At 27.2% G+C, this 20,641-nt stretch overlaps 2 protein-coding genes across 2 annotated transcripts; both read left to right on the top strand.

Moving 5' to 3' along the window:
• Positions 1-194: 194 nt before the first annotated feature.
• On the top strand, positions 195-1,247 carry MKS88_002680 (DNA repair protein RAD51; the record flags this gene model as incomplete). Its single annotated transcript, XM_067215710.1, has 1 exon — positions 195-1,247. The coding sequence occupies one exon, from the start codon at positions 195-197 to the stop codon at positions 1,245-1,247; it is 1,053 nt and encodes a 350-aa protein (XP_067073262.1).
• A 6,785-nt stretch (positions 1,248-8,032) lies between these two features.
• MKS88_002679 (polyadenylate-binding protein-interacting protein 1) lies at positions 8,033-20,410 on the top strand (the record flags this gene model as incomplete). Its single annotated transcript, XM_067215709.1, has 1 exon — positions 8,033-20,410. One exon carries the CDS (start codon positions 8,033-8,035, stop codon positions 20,408-20,410), a length of 12,378 nt encoding a protein of 4,125 aa, XP_067073261.1.
• Positions 20,411-20,641: the final 231 nt, after the last annotated feature.

Genomic DNA, 20,641 nt, shown 5'->3' with positions numbered 1-20,641 from the left:
AATAAAATAAAAGAGTTAGGGAGAAACCCCTTCACGCCCGATAAAATATGAATATATCTATTAATTTTAAGCGTATTAATTTTTTACGAAGGATAAAATATGAACTCTAAATAAATTTTATTTTTTATTTATCCTTTCGTATATTATATTGTACTATATTATACTGTACATTTTCTTTTTGGTTATGTCTAACAATGAAACCAGCAAACGTACAAGAAGAAATAACCCATAAAATTTCAAATACAAGTACTGAAGTAGAAATAGAAGATGAGCCATTTTCCTCAGGGCCATTAAAAATAGAGCAACTATTAGCAAAAGGATTTGTAAAAAGAGATTTAGAATTACTTAGAGAAGGTGGGCTACAAACAGTAGAATGTGTAGCATATGCTCCTATGCGTACATTATGTGCTATAAAAGGTATAAGTGAACAAAAAGCGGAAAAATTAAAAAAAGCATGTAAAGAGCTATGTAATTCAGGTTTTTGCAATGCAATTGATTATCATGATGCAAGGCAAAATTTAATAAAGTTTACAACAGGATCAAAGCAATTAGATTCATTATTAAAAGGAGGTATAGAAACAGGGGGAATTACTGAATTATTTGGAGAATTTCGTACAGGAAAAAGTCAACTGTGTCATACATTAGCAATTACATGTCAATTGCCAGTTGAAAAATCAGGAGGGGAGGGGAAATGTTTATGGATAGACACAGAAGGTACTTTTCGACCTGAACGTATTGTAGCTATAGCTAAAAGATATGGTTTGCATCCATCAGATTGCTTAAACAATATAGCATATGCTAAGGCATATAATTGCGATCATCAATCAGAGTTATTAGTAGATGCAAGTGCAATGATGGCAGGTACGAGATTTGCTCTAATAATTGTCGATTCAGCAACAGCTTTATATAGATCTGAATACATTGGTAGAGGTGAACTAGCTAATAGACAATCTCATCTATGTAGATTTTTAAGAGGATTACAAAGAATGGCAGATATATATGGAGTTGCAGTTTTAATAACTAATCAAGTTGTGGCAAAAGTAGATGCCATAAGTATGTTTGGTGGTCAAGAAAAAATACCAATTGGAGGAAATATAATTGCGCATGCTAGCCAAACGCGTTTATATTTAAGAAAAGGAAGGGGTGAAAGTAGAATTTGTAAAATTTATGATTCTCCTGTTTTACCAGAAGGAGAAGCCGTATTCGCTATAACTGAAGGGGGTATAGCGGATTATGAAGAAAAGTAAGGTGGCCCTATATAAAGATATAGACGTACATACAGACATATATACATAAATTTACGCATATATATACATAGATACACGTATACACATATACATACATAAATACATATAAATATATACATATATACATATATACATATATACATATACATATATACATATACATATATACATATACATATATACATATACACATATATACACATACATATAAACATATACATATATACATATAAACATACACATATATACATATACATATATACATATATTTATGTATATATAATGTTAATAAAAAAAAATTTTGTTCCTCTTTGGGCTTTTGCACAAATTAGTATCTTTTTATTTATAGAAGCGAATTTATGCATACATATAAAATTCATATATATGTGTGTACATATATATATATATATAAATATTTATGTAATAATTATTTTTAATGCATATTTGTACAGTTGTTCAAGTAGCTCATTTTATATGTATTTCATAACAAAAATAACTTTGAATTTTATGTAAAATTTTTATGCTTATAAATTATCTGTTTTTTTTTCTTTTTTTTTTTTTTTTTTTTTTTTTTTTTTTTTTTTTTTTTTTTTTTTTATTTTTTTTTTTATTTCTTCTTTTAAGTAAAAAAAAAAAAAAGTAAAATAAAATAAAATGAAAAGTGGATTATACACACAAAAACTTTAATGTTTGTTTGTTTTATACATGAAATAAAAAAGAAAAAAAGCCATTTTGCCTTCATCTTTTACTAATAATTAATTTTTTTTTTAATAACATTAAAACATTTCCACCCCTCATTTTTTGGTTGTAATAACATTATTAATAAAGTAATATATAGAAAGAACATAATAACAGAAAAGTGCAATAAATATACATTGTAATGGAGCAACCTATTCTTAGTTCAATGTGTTAAACGTACACATCTGTACAGATGTGTGTATGTATACATATAAATAAGCATATTTATACATATATGCGTACACAAAAAGGATACCTAATTTTTTCTTCCCTTTTCATGATAATAGTACAACATGCAATAAGAAATATTTTATTATGATATCATTTGTAAAGTTAAAAAAAAGTTAATTCATTTCGAGTATTTAGCTGTAATCAAAACATTTTTTTTTTTTTATGCTATTTAAATTTATAAAAGTACGAAAAAAAAAAAAAAAAGGATAAATGAAGGCTGTTTCATGTGTATATGCATTTTATTGGGGATAATAATGCCCATTAGAAAATTGCAAAAAGGGTAGTACAATAAATTTACAGGAGGAAATAAAATATTCGGAAAATGTTATTACCTTTCCAAAATAAAATGTTAAAACAAATATTTAAATTAAAAAATAAAGAAGCAAAAAATATGAACATACAATGGAAATTAACGTATTTTTTTTTTTTTTTTTAGTAAAAAATCTTTATATATACTTTTTTAACATTATTATAAGAATTTTTTTTTTTTTTTTTTTTTTTTGTGTATATGTAATAAAAATGCTATTAATAAAATATTCGTACATGAAAAAAGGTAAGAAAATACATTTATTATAATACACACGTATGTATATATATGTATACATGCATATACGCTAATCTTTGCACAAAAAGAGTTATTTCATGCTTGATGACTTAAAATGCCGCTTATATATAATACATACGCTTTGTGTACAGTATATGTATGTATTTCAATATATACGTTTTGTTTAATTATACTAATTTTTTCATTACTGTATTTATAATTACATATGATATCATTAATAAGTATATACATTTATACTTACTATTTTTTTACAGAAACGTTTGATATATTATATATATTCTGCGCTTATTTGAATGATATAACACAAAACATTTTCAAAAGGCTTATAAATTTATTTAATTGTATAGTTTTATTTATTTTATTTTATTTTATTTTTTTTACTACGGATGAAAGCATTCGAAATAAATGTAATATGCTCTCTTATAAAGAATATTTTAAAAGTATTTTTTCTTTTTTTTTTTCATATTACTTCAAGATAATATAAATAGAAGGACAAAAAAATTTGTACTTCAAAAATAAGCGTGCACAATAAGTTGAATGATAATTTAATATTATTACATGCACTTTTATTAATACATTTTTACATTTATATATAATATTATGTTCACATATGCATATATACATATATACATTATACATATATATTTATATATATATATATATACATATTATATATATACATATATATATATTAATGATAGTAAAAATTAATGTTATATATAAATACGTACATAAATACATATATATATATATATTATATATATATATATATATATATATATATATATATATACATAAATACATAATATATTGTAAAAATAGTCATGTATATATACGATGATTAACCTATAATTAAAAAAATATATATATATATATATATATAATAAATATTTAAGTGTATATATACATATATATATATATTATGCATATTTCTTTTATATGAGATTGTAAAATATTTTGCAATATAAAAATTTTTCAGGCAAAAATTAAATATTCAAAAATGAATATTTTTATGTATTTAATAAATATGTAAATTTGTTAATAAAATATATATATATATTTTTTAATTTTATATTTATATATTATATATATTTATATATTATATACATTTATATATTATATACATTTATATATTATATATATTTATATATATTATTTATAAAAAATACATGGAACAAAAAAAAATATATATATATGTATATAATAAAAAACAAAAATTTTAAACCCCACAGTTATACATATATTTATATATAATACGTATGTATATATATATTAATTGTATACATTTTACGATATAAAGGAAAAGAAAAACGAAAATTTTATAGAGAATTTTTGAAACATAAATAATCAGTAAATAAAGGTGAAAAACGAAGAAGGCGAAAAATAAGTAATAAAAAAGCACAAATGTATATATATTTATATATATATATATATATACATGTAGTGGAAAAAAATTTATGTATATACAAATAATATATATTTATCCATTTAAATACACTTATGTATATGTTAATTATTATATTAAAAATATATTATCAATATATAGACTGCAAAGGAATATATAAAATATGTATATTTTCTTAAAATAAGTAATTATTTATGTTACATATAAAAAATTATATGCCCAATGAAATGTAGATAATATAGTATTATATAATTATTCATTATACAATATATTTAATGTATTACATATTATAAGTGTATGTATATATATGTAATAATTATACTTTTTTCTTTTTTTTTTTTTATTCATTTATTTATTTATTTTTATATTTATGAAATAGGAACAATTAACGGAATTTGATTATTTACGCACATATTATATGTTTATTACTTGCTTAAAATATTTTGTATTAACGTGTTTGTATATATTCTATATGTTCTAATGTTTGCATGTTTATTATGCTTGAAAACATATCTTATTTATTTTGACAAGAAAAAATTACTACAAAGGCATGAAGGAACTTGTCACATTTTTTTTTTTTTTTTTTTTTTTTTTTTTTTTTTCTATTTATATAGGGATTAATTCAGTTTTACATCGTATATGAGTCTAAGTATTTAACACACTTTTTTTAATTATTAAGTTATACCATATATATATATATATATATATATATATATATATATATAATACTTATACATATATACGTGTTAAGTATTCGACAGTGTTGTAAGTGTGTGTTAAACTCGTGTTAAGACGCATATTGTTATAGTACATAAAAAATAATTTTGTAACATGTTGATGATTAAATATATGTACACTCCTATTTATAAAGGTATGCTTGTCAAAGAATAACGTTTCTGTTTTTCCAGTTTACGCATATATTTATAAAGAACATATGCACATGTATATATATACACACATACATATATATATATATATAGTTGCCCATTTTACCGTTGAGTATTTTATGTGTATATTGAACGTTATATTTTTATATGGACAAACATAAGTAAAAATATATAGTGAGGAATATAAAAGAAATATATTATATTTACACATATGCAATAGAAGTATTATTTACACGCTGAAAAATACTTTGAAGAACTTATTTAGGAAAAAATAATTTTAAAGAATCATAAGATTGGAAAAGCATTGCATGAATACGCTTATGTTTATATATATATATACAAAAGTTTATTGTTTTATTTCATATTATTGTATTTTATATTATTATTTTTTTTTTTTAATTTTTACGTAAAAAGGTTTAAAATATTTATAGTTTTAACAAAAAAACGGCTGTCAACACGAGAGAAATAGACGACATTACACCGAATATTGAACAAATTATCAATACACGTGCCAGTATGTTTTATATGCAAATTTTATAATTAAAACGTATAATTATATATATGTACATGTACAAATATATTTAAAGACTTATAAACAGAACACATATCCATCGTTAATTTATACTACACCACTTATGCAAACGTACATTCGTATAATAAAATATAATTTTTAGTTTTATAGTTATTTATAGGAAATACTGACACGTGTATATATATTATATGTGCATGTACATGCGTAAACATATGGAGATTTTATGTTTTTACGATTTTACAATTTTAAATAAATAAATAGAACATTTAATTTTTTTCATGTATGTATATATGTATGCATATATGTATGTATTTTTATTTCCCTCTATTTTTTATATTTATTTTTTTTAATTTATTTTAGTTTTAATTAATTTTATATGACCTAATTATTATATATAAGACACATGTTTTATGTACACATACGATCCTTACATAGAAAAAGTTTAAGTGAAAGAATTTACAAATATATATTATTTTAAAAAATTCTGTTCATGTTATTTTTAAGAAAGGAGAATAGTTTGTGTTATATTTTGTGTTGTTTATTATCTTTGTTAAATGCAATGTATTTTAAATAGACTTTTATGTTATTGTAAAATATTTTACAGCTATAGGGTAAATTACATAAAATAGTTATATATACTTATTTATATATATTTATTTATTTGTGCACTACTTATAATGTGAACCTAACTATAATATATGGTACTGTGTTTTCCATGTAAATAAATTTATATAAATTCTCATTTTTATATTGTTTTTATTTCATCGACAATATTTTTTCATCACGTATACATAATATTGTATATGTAATATATGTATATGTAATATATGCATATGTAATATATGCATATTTTTTTTTTTTTTTTTTTTTTTTTTTTTTTATTTTGAACTATTCATGTGGCTTTATAGTAAACTTTTCCTATATTAATTTTTGTTATATGTTCCTTAGACGTATTTGTATATATATACGTACATACTAGATATACAATAATTTGTTTGTGTGTAATATCATAAGTAGTTGCTTATATTAAATAATGTACATGAACATATGTATAAAAGTGAGATATACTTCATTTTAAATATTCTACTCACTATTATATTTTTAAATGCAAAATTATCTATATAATATAGCATGTATTATTTTATGGTTGTAGCAAAATTAATAATCCATCATTTTAAACCCCACTTATACGTTCTTTTCATATATATATATATTTATTTCGTACTTTTATTTTATTGTAATTTTTTATTCTGTTTTTTAAAATTTCCCCATTAACAAATTACGTATATGCACATATACAAGCACGTATGCAAACATCTGTATAAACACATACATAAACGCATATACAAACGCATATACCTTTTTGTAAATAAAATTTTGCGGAATAGAACAATATAAGACTCTTATAATTGTGCGCTAATTCATTTACTTTTTACATCATGATAGTAAACAATATGTATATGTATTTATTTATTATTTTTTTTTTCTCATACAAATATGTACATATATTTTTATCTATTTATCTGTGTATATTTTTTCCTTTTTTTTTTTCAATTATTGTGAATAATGTAATATAAAAAAAACAATATTCTCTTGTAAATATTTTATATGAAAATGTAAATGTAATTATATATTTTCATCTACTTAATGTTAAACTTAATAATTTGTATTCACCTGTGTTAAGAATAATTAAGAGTTTTTGATTTTTTTTTCTTAGTAAAAGTAGATATAAAAGTTATTGCATATATTTATATATGTGTATGTTTATGTATTTGTATAAATATGTGTATATGTTTATATATAGTACATACTGTGAATAAATAAAATTTACCTTTTACTATGTACTATTTGTAGAAGGTAAAATAATTGAGTTTATATATGAATATATAACATACAATTATTTTATGTAACAAGATACAAGCATAAGAATAAAAAACAAAACATCGAAAGGATAGAATTTTCGTAAAGAGTGATCATTTTAGTGTAGCAATTATTTTGATATAAAATGTTATTATAAGAGCCTATTTATTATTTCATTTATTTTTATTATTTTTTTATATACATTACTGCAAACATATTCACGTTCATATGTTTGTAATATATGTAATATCGTGCGGTAATAGTTGAATATAATATTTATCATTTTGTTTATTTTTGTTTATTTTAAATATTAATTATTGTAATACGCATAAAGCAGACAACTGAAGACATATGTTACATATGTGCATGTTGAAGCGTGTAGCACGTATACACATATATTTGCACATGTATTTTATAAATAAATAAATAAATATATATATATATATATATATATATATTTGTGTGTATTCGCTTTCGTCATACGCATATTTACGTATATATATATATACCTCCATACATATATATATTTTTATATATATATATATTTACATGTTCGCATTTTCCAAAATGCAAAGCGATATAATTGTAAGTAAAGATTTGCCGGAATTTAACGGCGTAATGAGCGGTATACTTAACTTGCACCCTTATAATAATAAGACCGTATGTAGGGAAAAGAATAGCGAAAATAAGAAATTAGTAAATTGTGAACACGAAGATGATAAAGAGAAAGGGGAGTTCAACGGTAACTTGGATAAGGGGTTTTCCCAATCGAATATATCATCTACAGTAGATTGTAATTCGATTAATTTATCATATAATTCGGAGATATTAAATAATTTAGTTTTGAATAAAGATAATGAAGGAGAGCAAAATAATCGTGTTAGTAATAATAGCAATAGTAATAATAGCAATAGTAATAAGAGCAATAGTAATAATGGTAATAATTGCAATAGTAATAATAGCAGTAGTAATATTAGCAATAGTAATAATAGCAGTAGTAATATTAGCAGTAGTAATATTAGCAGTAGTAATATTAGCAATAAAAATGTTAGTTATAGTATTAATAGTAGTAATAACAATAGGTGTCAAGATGTACGTGAAGAAATGAGAATGCATAGTTACTCTCTAAGTCATTGTGAAAATAATAGAAGCGTTAACACTGCCGTGAAACCACTAAATAATAGTACTACTAGTAGTAGTAATGGTAGTAATAATATGCATTCGTTTTATAACCTTGATGTTTTTCTAAGTGAGGAAAAAAAGATAAATATGCAAGGTAAAGAGGGTGCATGTACGGAGGGATTTAAAATAGAAGATACAGATAAATGTTATTTTGAAAAAATTGAAAAAAAAGATCAGAAAGATGATGAAGTATCATCTGAACGTAATAAACAGAATATTAATGAAAAAAATGAATACAACAAGAACAGTGAAAATAATCAAAATGACAATAATAAACAAAATGATCAATATGATGAATATAGGAAGAATGATCATACGTCGAAGTCCTCCTTGGGATGTATAAATAATAGTAATGCTATTATTAGGAGTGGTTCAATGATTGCAAGAAATTATACTTCTTCTAAATGGACGAATAAGAATAATATGAGTAACGTTTTAATAAGAAATAATACTATAGAAAATGATAAGAATAAAATTAATAATTATAGTAATAATAATATTAATGGTGGATGTTCAGAGGGCACTGTCAAAACCTCTCATGGTGGCCATAGCAATAAAATAGATGATCATGATGAACATAGCCCCTTTAAAGATAACTCATGCAGTGTACATAGTGAAGTTAGTGAAAATAATAATATGAATAATGTGAACAAGAACAGTAGTATTAGCAGCAATTGCAGTAACAGTTGTAGTAATAATAATAGTAGCAGCAGTAACGAGAAGGATAACTGCAGCAGTAATAGTAACAATAATAGCACTAGCGGTAGCAATAACAATGAGAATAAGGGCACTAGTGGAAATAACAGCAGTAACAGTAACAGTAACAATGACAGCAGAGGTAGTAACGGAAACAGCAATAACAATGATAACAATAACAATAGCAATAACAATAATGATAACAATAATGATAACAATAACGATAACAATAACGATAACAATAATGATAACAATAATGATAACAATAATGATAACAATAATGATAACAATAATGATAACAATAATGATAAGAACAACAATAACAGCGGTGAGAACAGTGGTAATAATGATGAAGATAATAGCAATAATAAAAATAAAGATAAGAGCAAAAACAACAATAATAATGGCATAAATAGCAGCAATATCGACAACAACAGTAATAGCAATAGTAATAGAGGAATGAAGAAAAACAGTGATAACAAAAGTACAGATAGCATTAAAAGAAGCAGTAACAGCTTTGACAGAAGTAATAAAAACAAAACGAATACTAATCAAGAAGCGAAAAATGCAGGAGGAAAAGGACAACCATCGCTGTCAAGTAAATCGTTTAGTAAGAACGTTAATAATAACGTTACATCTTCATTAAGCTCATTAAATGCAGATGCACCTGAATTTGTTCCATCAACGAAAAATATGCAAAATAATTTACAGTTTAATAATTTAATGTGGAATAATAACTATTATCAAGATATGGCAAATAGTGCATATGGGAGCGTGACAGGTGCTAATATTATGAACAACCTGACTGTGCAAGGAAATAATAGCATGTTGAACCCCAACTCAATGATAAATTCATTGAATGTAATGAACAACAATTCGGCCAGTAATATCATGAATATTTCTAATGCAAATAATGCTGTAAATGTATCAAATAGTATAAATTTAAATATACCTACTAGCAGCACTAGTGTAATTATGAATATACCTAGTAGTAATGTGAACCATATGGAAATATGCAACGATAGGGGTAATACTAATAGTAGCAATAAAAACGAGGCTACTAATAGTAATAACAATAATAGCAGTAGCAGTAATAACAATAACAGTAGTTGCAGTAATAATGCAAGCAGTAACAGTAACAGCAACAGCAAAGCGAAGAAAATTAATAACAATGCAAATAATAGCGTAAACAGCGGGAAACAAATAAGTAATAGCAATAACAATAATACGACGGGTAATCATGAAAATAATATATCCAACAACCTAACATTACATGGACCAACAATGGGTGTAGTAAAGAGTGTAACAACCCAATCAGAATCAAATTTTTTAAATCAGAATATGATATCTGGGATGAAAAATATAAGATCCAATAGTTTTATGAACAGTTCAGAAAATTCTACTCCATATCATCATCCAATGGATCCACATAATGCGCATCAAAATTTTCAGCTAAATAATACTATGATGCATCACCATAATTTTTATTTTAATCATCCGCATATGTTAAATAATCATCCAAATGGATTACAAGACCCCCAGTCACTACCGCAATCAATACCACAATCATTACAGCAGTCCCTACCGCAATCCCTTTTTGCTCCTATGCCGTATGCAAATACATTAGGATCAAGTAGTGTTCATCATGAAATGCCATTTCCTCAACCACTACCATCTGTTTATGGTTCCTTTGGTAATAGTAACCATAACATGATAGGAGCGAATGGCATTGGATCTCAAAAAAATGGTAACATGAATATGAATCCTTATAATTTTATACCATGTGGTTCTGTAATTCCTTCTCCTCCCCCTCAATTGCAACAACATAATGGTCCAATGAATTTAAATCCCTCGGTTGATCAACATTTTATGAACAATTCAGGTAATAATAGTGGAACTTTAAAAATTCCATATAATAATAATCATGTGAATCAAGGAAATAGGAATATGTTTAATCATTTTAATAACTCCAATATGCATGCTGCTAATAATATGAATGAAAATAATTATGAACAACAAGGTGCAAGTAATAATAACAATATGAATCATATAATTGGAGCAAATTTAAATTATGGTGCATTTAACAGTTTTAATGGTAATCAGAATAATAATATGCATTTAAATAGTGATAGTAATAGTGTGCATTTAAATACTGCAGGATTAGGAAATAATATACCCTTGAATAGCAGTGGAAGCGTTATGTGTTTAAATAATCCTTTGCACATGAGCAGTTTAGGCAGTGTTCCCCCTCCGCATCATCCGATGAATAACATGAGTGGCATGAACAGTATGAACAACATGAACATGAACCACGGAATGCTTATGGGTAATGGTAATGTGAATAATATTAATAGCATGAATAGTCTGAGCAGTATTAACACAATGAATAACATGAACAATATGAATGGCGTTAGTAAACAGCAGAAGAGAAACAATTCATACAGTGAAAGGAGCAACAATAACAATAGTGGAAACATGAACAGTAATATGAACAATAACATCAATAGTATGAGTAGTAACAACAGTAACAATAATGTGAGTGGTAGCATGAACGGTAATAGTAGGCATTTCAGTTATCGTGAGAACAACAGTACAAAAGGTGTAAAGAATAATGTGCAAGGTACAAATGGTTCGGTTAGTAATTACAATAATTATAATATGAAGCATGATAACAGAAAGCATAGTAGATATAATAATACCTTAAATAATACAAGTAACAGTTTTAACTCTAATTTCAATGCTAATGCTAGTAGCACAATGAACAATACTTCAAATGCTGTAAAGAATGCCTACAATAATAAGGGAGGTAAACTTGAAATGTATAGTAGAGACGAAAGAAGAGCGTCAACTAGTACTAATTATTACCAAAAGGGTAACAACGCGAATAGTGGAACTAATAGTAATAATAATATTAACAATAATGCAAATACTGAAAGAAGTGGAAACGCGATGAGTAATTTGAACGGGAAAATGAAGGATCCAGTGGATGGGTTCGATGCAAAGGATGTCAAGGATGATGTTCGTGAAAAGGGCAGTGAATACAGTAATAATCATAGCAGTAGCCATAATGTTGACGCTGTTCACACGTACAAGGGGAAGAGTTATAATGTGAACAGCTCAGGTTTAAAGAGTAAAAGTGGAAACACGTTAAACCATAGTTTGAATAATAATAGTAATAACAACAATAACATCAATAACAGTAATAGCAACATGTTGAATGAGCTGTCGAATGAAAAGAGATTGTATAATAATAAACATGAGAAGAACAACAGTAAGGATAACCACAAGGGGAATAGAAACTATGTTAATAGTAAAACGAATGAAGAGAAGAATTCATCAACTATTAAGAGGGATTCACTTAAAGATAAGAGTGGAAAGCAGAATGATAATTATCACAAAAAGGGTTATGTAGATATGACCACAGCTACTAGTAACTACAACAACAACAACAGTATTAGCAATAATAATAATAATAATAATGTAAATGGCGGAGGTGGTGGTAGCAATAACAAGCACTCAAGCAATTTTGTGAATAACAAGTACCACAGTTCTGTTGATAAGAGAGGAAGTCATCATATGAGGAATATTGAAAACAATAATCTAAATGAAAAAAAAGCGAAGAGTGAAAATGATAATAATAGTAATAGTAATAGTAGGAATAATAATAGTAGAAATAATAATAGCAATAGTAGTAGTAATAATAATAACAATAGTAATAGTAATAGTAATAATAATAATAATAGTAATAGTAATAGTAATAGTAATAGTAATAATAATAATAATAATAATAATAATAATAATAATAATAATAATAATAATAATAATAATAATAATAATAATAATAATAATAATAATAATAATAATAATAATAATAATAATAATAATAATAATAATAATAATAATAATAGTAATAGTAATAGTAATAATAGTAATAATAGTAATAATAATAATAGTAATAATAATAATAGTAATAATAATAATAGTAATAAAATCAGCGAGAAGGACAGTATGTCAAGCAATAATGTTGTAAACACTATGAACAGTATGAATAATATACACAGTGTGCGTAATAACGATATGGTAGGTAATAAAAGATTAGTTGTTGGTACGAGAAAGGAAGGGGATAATCTAGTTAGTAGTGGTAATAATAACGTAATGAATAGCAAAAATTCGAATTATGGTAATTTAAAAAATTTTAAAAATTACGAAAAGAAAAGCATGGAAATGTCTGCTTGGGTAAAAATAGCGAAAACGAATTTGACCAAAAAGAAAAGCGAAAAAACTAATGTGAGTGCACACCACGATAATAATAGTATTAACATTAGCGGTGGTAATAACAATAGGAGTAGTAGTAATAGTAATAACACTGGCGGTGTGAGAAGTGGTGTCCTTGCTTCAAACATGAACAGCAAGTATCAGGATAATTACAACATAGATGTAGGTAGTAGTTATGGTAAACAGAAAATGTACAGGGGTAACACTAATGTGCGCAATCATAGCAATAATGATGTGCATTATCATAAGGGGGAAATACCTTCTGTACATAATAACGTGAATAAGGAATGTGTATCGAATGTTGTAATGAAGGAGGGCAAAAAAACAAATGAAGATGAAGAGAAGGAACGGGAAAAGGAAAAGGATAAATACAAATACAGGGATATGGAAAAGGAGGAGAAGAAAAAGTTATTGAAGAGAGAGAAGGATAGTAGTAGTAATAACACTGTGTATTATAACAAGAACGGAAAAAAGGTAGGTGATGAGGAGATAGATTCTCACATGAGAGGAAAGAAAAGCATCTATTCCAGCGGTGGTAAAGACATGTCAAAGGCAAAATATGATAGTAGTGGTAACAATAACAATAACAGCAGTAGCATTAAACGAGTCGAAGTGAATGAAAGGAAAGCAGGAAACAACAGCAATAATAGTAACAATAATAATAGTAATAACAGCACAAGGAATAGTTACTTTTCGCATAGACAGAGGGAAAAAATAAAAATTCAAAATGTTGAGATAAAACAAATTGGTAATAAAATTGTTAATACGAGAAATGATAGCAGCAAAGATTCTGAGGAAAAAATCGATTCGACAGGTGTGAAGAGAAGCAACAACAATAATAATAATAGTAGTAGCACAAAGAATATTTGTGGTGACTGTGATATTCATAACAATAATAGGAGCAACATTAGTGCGAGAAACAACAGTAACAGTAATAGGAACAACAGTAGCGGCAAGAACAAGGTAAATGGTAATGAAGGAATAGAAGAGGAGAAGGGTGGTGAACAACAGCAAGGAAAGGGAAATGCAGCAGTAAAAGAATACAAAAAAGAAGCGTATAATAATAAAGTACATTATGATAAGAATAATCGTAGTTCTAAGGTTGACACGAAAGAGAGTGTTGATAGTGGTGATAATACTTGTGGTAATTACAAAAATAGCAATACCAATGGAACTATCAATAACAATGATAAAAACAATGATGATGAGATTAAGGACGGGTACTATGAAAGAGGAGCGAGTAATCGTGCTGATGAGGATTATCGTAATAGGAAGAATGAAACTGGATATAGTGATGATATTGATAATGATAATATTAATATGAAGAAGGATAAGACTGGGACGACTAGTAGTGTAAAAAATGAACAAATTAATAAGAGTAGTAGGAGGAATCATAAGGATATGATGATGTATAATAATGATAACACCAGTATAAACGGTGAGGGAAAGTTCGTTCAAAACCGTCAAGAAAATAATAGTAGTAATAATAATATGGTCAAGAAAAACCTAAGTATGCAAAATAAAGAGAAAGAAAACAACAAATACATAAATGGAAATGAATATAATAACCATGTGAACACAATGGATGATGATAACAGATCTGTAACCATGCACACCAATTCGAAGAATTCTGTGTGGGAGGGAAAAATATCTTTTGCTGAAATGGCAAAGAGAAAACCGAGGAAAGATGAGAAGAAGGTAACAAGAGAGGGAAGAGATGCAAAAAATGAGAAATCAACGGGTTCTTTACACAGTGATAATAGAAAAAATTACAACAGCTCAAATAGAGGTGATGAGAAGCCATCAAGGAGAGTAGAAGTTGGAGATGGAAGTGGAACGGGAACTGGAACTGGAGGGGATGGTCGTCCGCATAACAGATACTGTTCTAACGGAACAAATAGAGATAAAGGAGTAGAAGACATGAAAAAGAGAGACGAAATTAGAGATGATAGTACCAAAGTGGATAGTCGTAGATGTAGAAGTAATTCAAACAAAAAAGGAACAAAAGGAGAAAAATTAATTACAACAGATGATGGTTATAGTAATACGGAAAAAAAAGAAAAAGATGGTATTGATAATGAGGATCATAATTCTAATAATGTTGATAATGATAATGTATGTGGCAAATTAGGAATGAATGAAAATGTAGCAGTGTTAGATGCAGAATTGGAGGCAGTTAAACATGACAAAGGAAAAAGTGCAAAGAGGGAAGATACGTACGATAAGGCCATCACTGATGGTGATAAGGACAATTACAATAAGGATGACAGTAAGGATGATAATGACGATAGAAGTGATGAAGACGATGACTATGATAGTGATGGAGGTAAGAATGTCATTGGAGTAATAAACATAGAAGAGGAAACGAATGAATCGTATTTCGATAGAGTAAATGCAGATAGCAAGAAATTGCTTAATGATAATGGAATCCAAAGGGATAGAACCGTGGATGGAGACGAAGTAAATGGTGGAGTAATAGATGTAGATGTGAATTTGGATGTGGATGTGGATGTGGATGTGGATGTGGATGTGGAAAATAAGAGTAAGAAAGAAGGTAGAAACAGCAGTGCTTCCAAGGAAATTAAAGGGGCTACTAGAACAACAACAACTACTACTTCTACTACTAGTAGTGGTTATGGTAAAGTTTTACAGAAAAGTAGTGATGACGATGAAATATGTTATGAGATAGAGGACGAAGGTGGTAAGGCTGTTGAAAAGGGAAAGATGACTGATGGAAGCTTGCTTAGTAAAGAAAAAAGTAGTGGCATAAAAAAAAAGCAAGCAAGTGAAGGAACAAAAGAAGGAGGAGATCTCGTTATGAATAATACTAATATTAACAGTGGTTTCTGTAGCAGTAGTAGAAATGACAATTCGAGGGTGGTACGTAAGAACGAGGATATAGAATCATCAAGCAGAGGATTGAATGAGGACTCAAAGCGAGTCAGCTCAATTGGAAGTAGTAGGAACACTTTGAGGGAAAAGGAAGAAAGGATTGTTGATGCCACAATTAAGAAAGACACTATGATGAATCATAACTTGAACAGTAGTAGTGAAGAAAAAAAGAGTGGTAAATATATGAATGGATTAAAGACGAAATCATTTATATCTGTTGATAATGATGATAATTTAAAAGTGGCGTCAACAAATAGAAATATAGTAAATAATGGAAAGGATGAAGAAGATAATGAAAAAAAGAAAAGAGGTGTTATATTTGCCGAGATTAAGAAGGGAGATGAAAAATTAAATGAAGAAGAGAGCACAGTTGATATGGGAGAAAGAGTGCAAAAGGAAGGAATTAAAAATATGAATGGTAGTAATGGTAGTAGTATTAGAATGTCGAAGGATGATGTGGAGGAGGAAAATAGAGAAGGGGAATTACTAGATACGTTAGAAAAGCGGGTGAACGAGGTAGATAGTAAGGAGAAGTATGAGAAAAAACCAGCAATGCAGGAGAGTGCAAATGTTGTTGAACTGTCGAAAGAGGATCAAATGAAAATAGAAAGATTTTATAAAGAAAAGATCTTTACAAAAATGGATTTATTAGAAATTTATTTAAGTCGTAATTTTAGTTTAGAGGGTGAAAGATTTAATTTTGTTTTATCACAGGATACAAAGGGAGGTGAAGGCGATTACAAGAATAGTAATAATAATGGATGTATTCTAAGTGGCAGTAATATTAACAATATTGATGATGGATGTATGAGTGGTAGTGGTATGGCTATGTCAAACAATAATAATAATAGTGGCGGTTTAAAAAATATGAGTAATGTGTATAATAAAAGGTATAATAATAATAATAATAATAGTGGTGGTGGTGTTGGAGGGGGTTATAATAATATTGGAGGTGTTAATGCAGGTGCTAATAATAGTTATGGTATGAACATAAATAATAGTAGTAGCAATAACAATAACAGTAATACATTGAACAGTAGTACTAGTGGAAGTAATAAGTATCATTCGATGATAAACCAAAATATTAATAATAAAAATGCTGATGATATATGGAGACATGCACATGCAAAGAACATGATGATGAGTAGCAATATATTTTCGAGTAATAACAACATCGGAAATCATAACAACAGCAGTAACAATAATAATAATAGTAGCTATGTAGATGGGAATAGCACCTCTGGCAGTCATGCACATTACGGCCATCATAACTATCACAATCATCATAACAACATGATGATGATGAGTGGTAGTAGTAGTGGTGGTGGTAACAATAGTAGTAGTATGAACGAACAGAATAACAATTCTGTAAAGTTAGGACAACCAAATTTGGAGTGGAGAAAATCAGATGGTGATAAATTAAAAGGTTTTTTCGATTCTACAAGGGTAATTGAGTCGTTAGATGCATGGAGGAACAACAACAGTAATAATAGTAATGAGATGAACAATAGTATTTGTAATAACAATACGAGTGGTGGTAAAACTGTAGCAGAGAATAGCTGGTTATTGAAACAGAACCAACTGAAAGCTGATAAGTATACATGTATGATGCGTAAGTTAAGGGGTATATTAAATAAATTGACATTTGAAAAATTTGATTTATTATATGAACAAATAATTCTAGTAGGTATATCAAAATTAGAGGAAATAATTGGTTTAATGAAATTAGTTTTTGAGAAGGCAGTGACGCAACATCATTTCGTTCAAATGTATGTACAACTGTGCAAAAAGTTGAATGTACATTTTCATAATATGAAATTAGAAGATGGTACAACAGTACAATTTAAAAAAATATTAATTAATCAATGTCAAGATTCGTTTGAAAATAATTTAAAACCAATTGAATTTCCTAGTAATTTAAATGAAGAAGAAAAATTCGAGTTTGAACAAATGCATAAAAATAAAGTTAGAGGTAATATGTTGTTTGTTGGTGAGTTAGTCAAGTCTGGTATAATTTCTGTACCTATTGTTTTTGTATGTATAAAACAGTTATTAGAAAAAAGAAATAGTTATATAGCTCAGAAGAATGATACGAATGAAGGCAATTTACATTTAGAAGCATTATGTATGTTCCTAAATACGATAGGTGAGATATTAGATAGACATGAAAAAGCTGATCAAGAAGAAGTAAAAGAATTATATAACACATTAAATGAATTAGTAAATGATGAAAATATTACTTTCCGTGTAAGATGTCTTATTAAAGATGTTATAGATAATAGAAGTGAAAAATGGAATAAAAAATTTGCCCATAAATTAGAGGGTCCTACAACACTTAGTGTGTTACATGATAAAATATTAAAAGAAACGTTTGATCAAAACAACAGAAATTTTTCAAATAATAATATGAATTATCATGATAGCAAGATGAATAGTAGCCTAAGCAGCATGAGAAGTAATATACTACGAAATGTTAATTTTAATATGAATAATACTGGTGGTGGTGGTAACACCAATAATAATAGTGGTAGTGGTAATAATATGGGCGGCAGCAATAATAGCAACAGCATGAATTTCGGTATTATGAGCAGCAGTAGCATTAGCATGAGAAATATCGGCGGTAATGTTGGTGGTAGTGCAAGCAGTGGTATTGGTGTTGGAATGAAGAACATGGACTCAAGTAGTAATAAAAATATGAAAAAAGTACCTCTAAATTTAATTAAAAATAAGAGTAGTAACAGCTTGTCCAAAAATCTATCGGATGACGTAAAATCTGGGTCAGCTGTTGATAGTAATAATAATGCTAACAGCAGCAGTACGCTGAATGGCAATTATTTTGATATGATGTCAAAAGGACAAAGTAATAATATCCCTTTTAAAAACCACCAGCCTTTTATGAACAATGAAAGTAGTGCCACTAATGTAAGCAATGTAAATAACATAAATGGAGGGGTAAGTAGTGTAAATGGTGTAAATAGTGGAGGTAATGTGAGTAGCGTGAATAGCGGCAGGAATACAAACAGCAGCGAAAATAATAATACAGGAGCGAGTAGTACGCATAATAGTAGTAGTACGGGAAGCGCAGGTGGCGGTTTCTTTAGCAATCTGAGTTCTCGCTTTTTAAATAAGGATAAGGGTGAGGGAAAATTTTTTATGCGCAGCTTCAACCTAAAGAAGACTAGCAGCAATAGTAACAACAACAGCGGAAGTAATAATGGTGGTAGTTCCAACAAGGAGCATAACGAAGTAGACGGAGTAGTGAATGACAAAGACAAAGTAATGGACAACAAAGAAAATATGAATAAAGGCTGCGGAAGCACCAGCACCAATAGTAATAACGGTACAACGACTACGAGTAGCAGCAACATGAATAACAATAGTAGCACAACAAATGATAGTAATAATAGTGAGGAGAAGACATATGTTGTTGAGGTTTCTTTTGATGCTGATGAAACGAATGATAGCACATTTGTGGAAGAGTATCTGCCAAAGGTAAATGAAATTCTTGAATTATCAACTGTCACAAATGAATGGGAAGATTTGACCAAAAAAATAGTAGAGTTAAAAATACCTTCAAAATTTAATCATAAACTGCAAGTCAATATTTTAAAACTCACTTTAAAAAAATATGCATGCAATAAAAATGTAGAAAAGAGTTCGGACTATTTCAATTGGCTTATCTCGACCGTATTATCAAATAAAATTGATTTAGAATCTTTTAAACCGTGTTGGAAATCGTTCATATTAGAAAAAGATGAAAATAGTTATGAATATACAAAAGAGGATTATCCCCTGTTACCATTCCTTGCCAAAAATTTCATTAAAGCTATTGAATTATACGATACAAATCATATCTTATATGATGTGAGCACCATTGATGAGATGAAAAGCGTTATATGATAATTTGCCATTACCCATCATTTTTATCGTTATCGCATGATCTTTGCCTTTGTGTGAAAATGTGCTTAAAGTATGTGCATTTAAGTACATACATATGTAATGTGTATATATATATATATACACATATATACGTTTTTTACAACTGCTCGTGTAGTACAAATGAATTTATTATTTTTTTTTTTCCGTGTAACTCTTTTTAAAACAACAGTACTATAAACTTCAGCTCTTAAG

Source organism: Plasmodium brasilianum, chromosome 9, assembly GCF_023973825.1.
Source record: "Plasmodium brasilianum strain Bolivian I chromosome 9, whole genome shotgun sequence".
NCBI classification, from domain to species: Eukaryota; Apicomplexa; class Aconoidasida; order Haemosporida; family Plasmodiidae; genus Plasmodium; species Plasmodium brasilianum.
The sequence above is the reverse complement of the archived record's forward strand: the minus strand, read 5'-3'. Positions and strand labels throughout refer to the sequence as shown.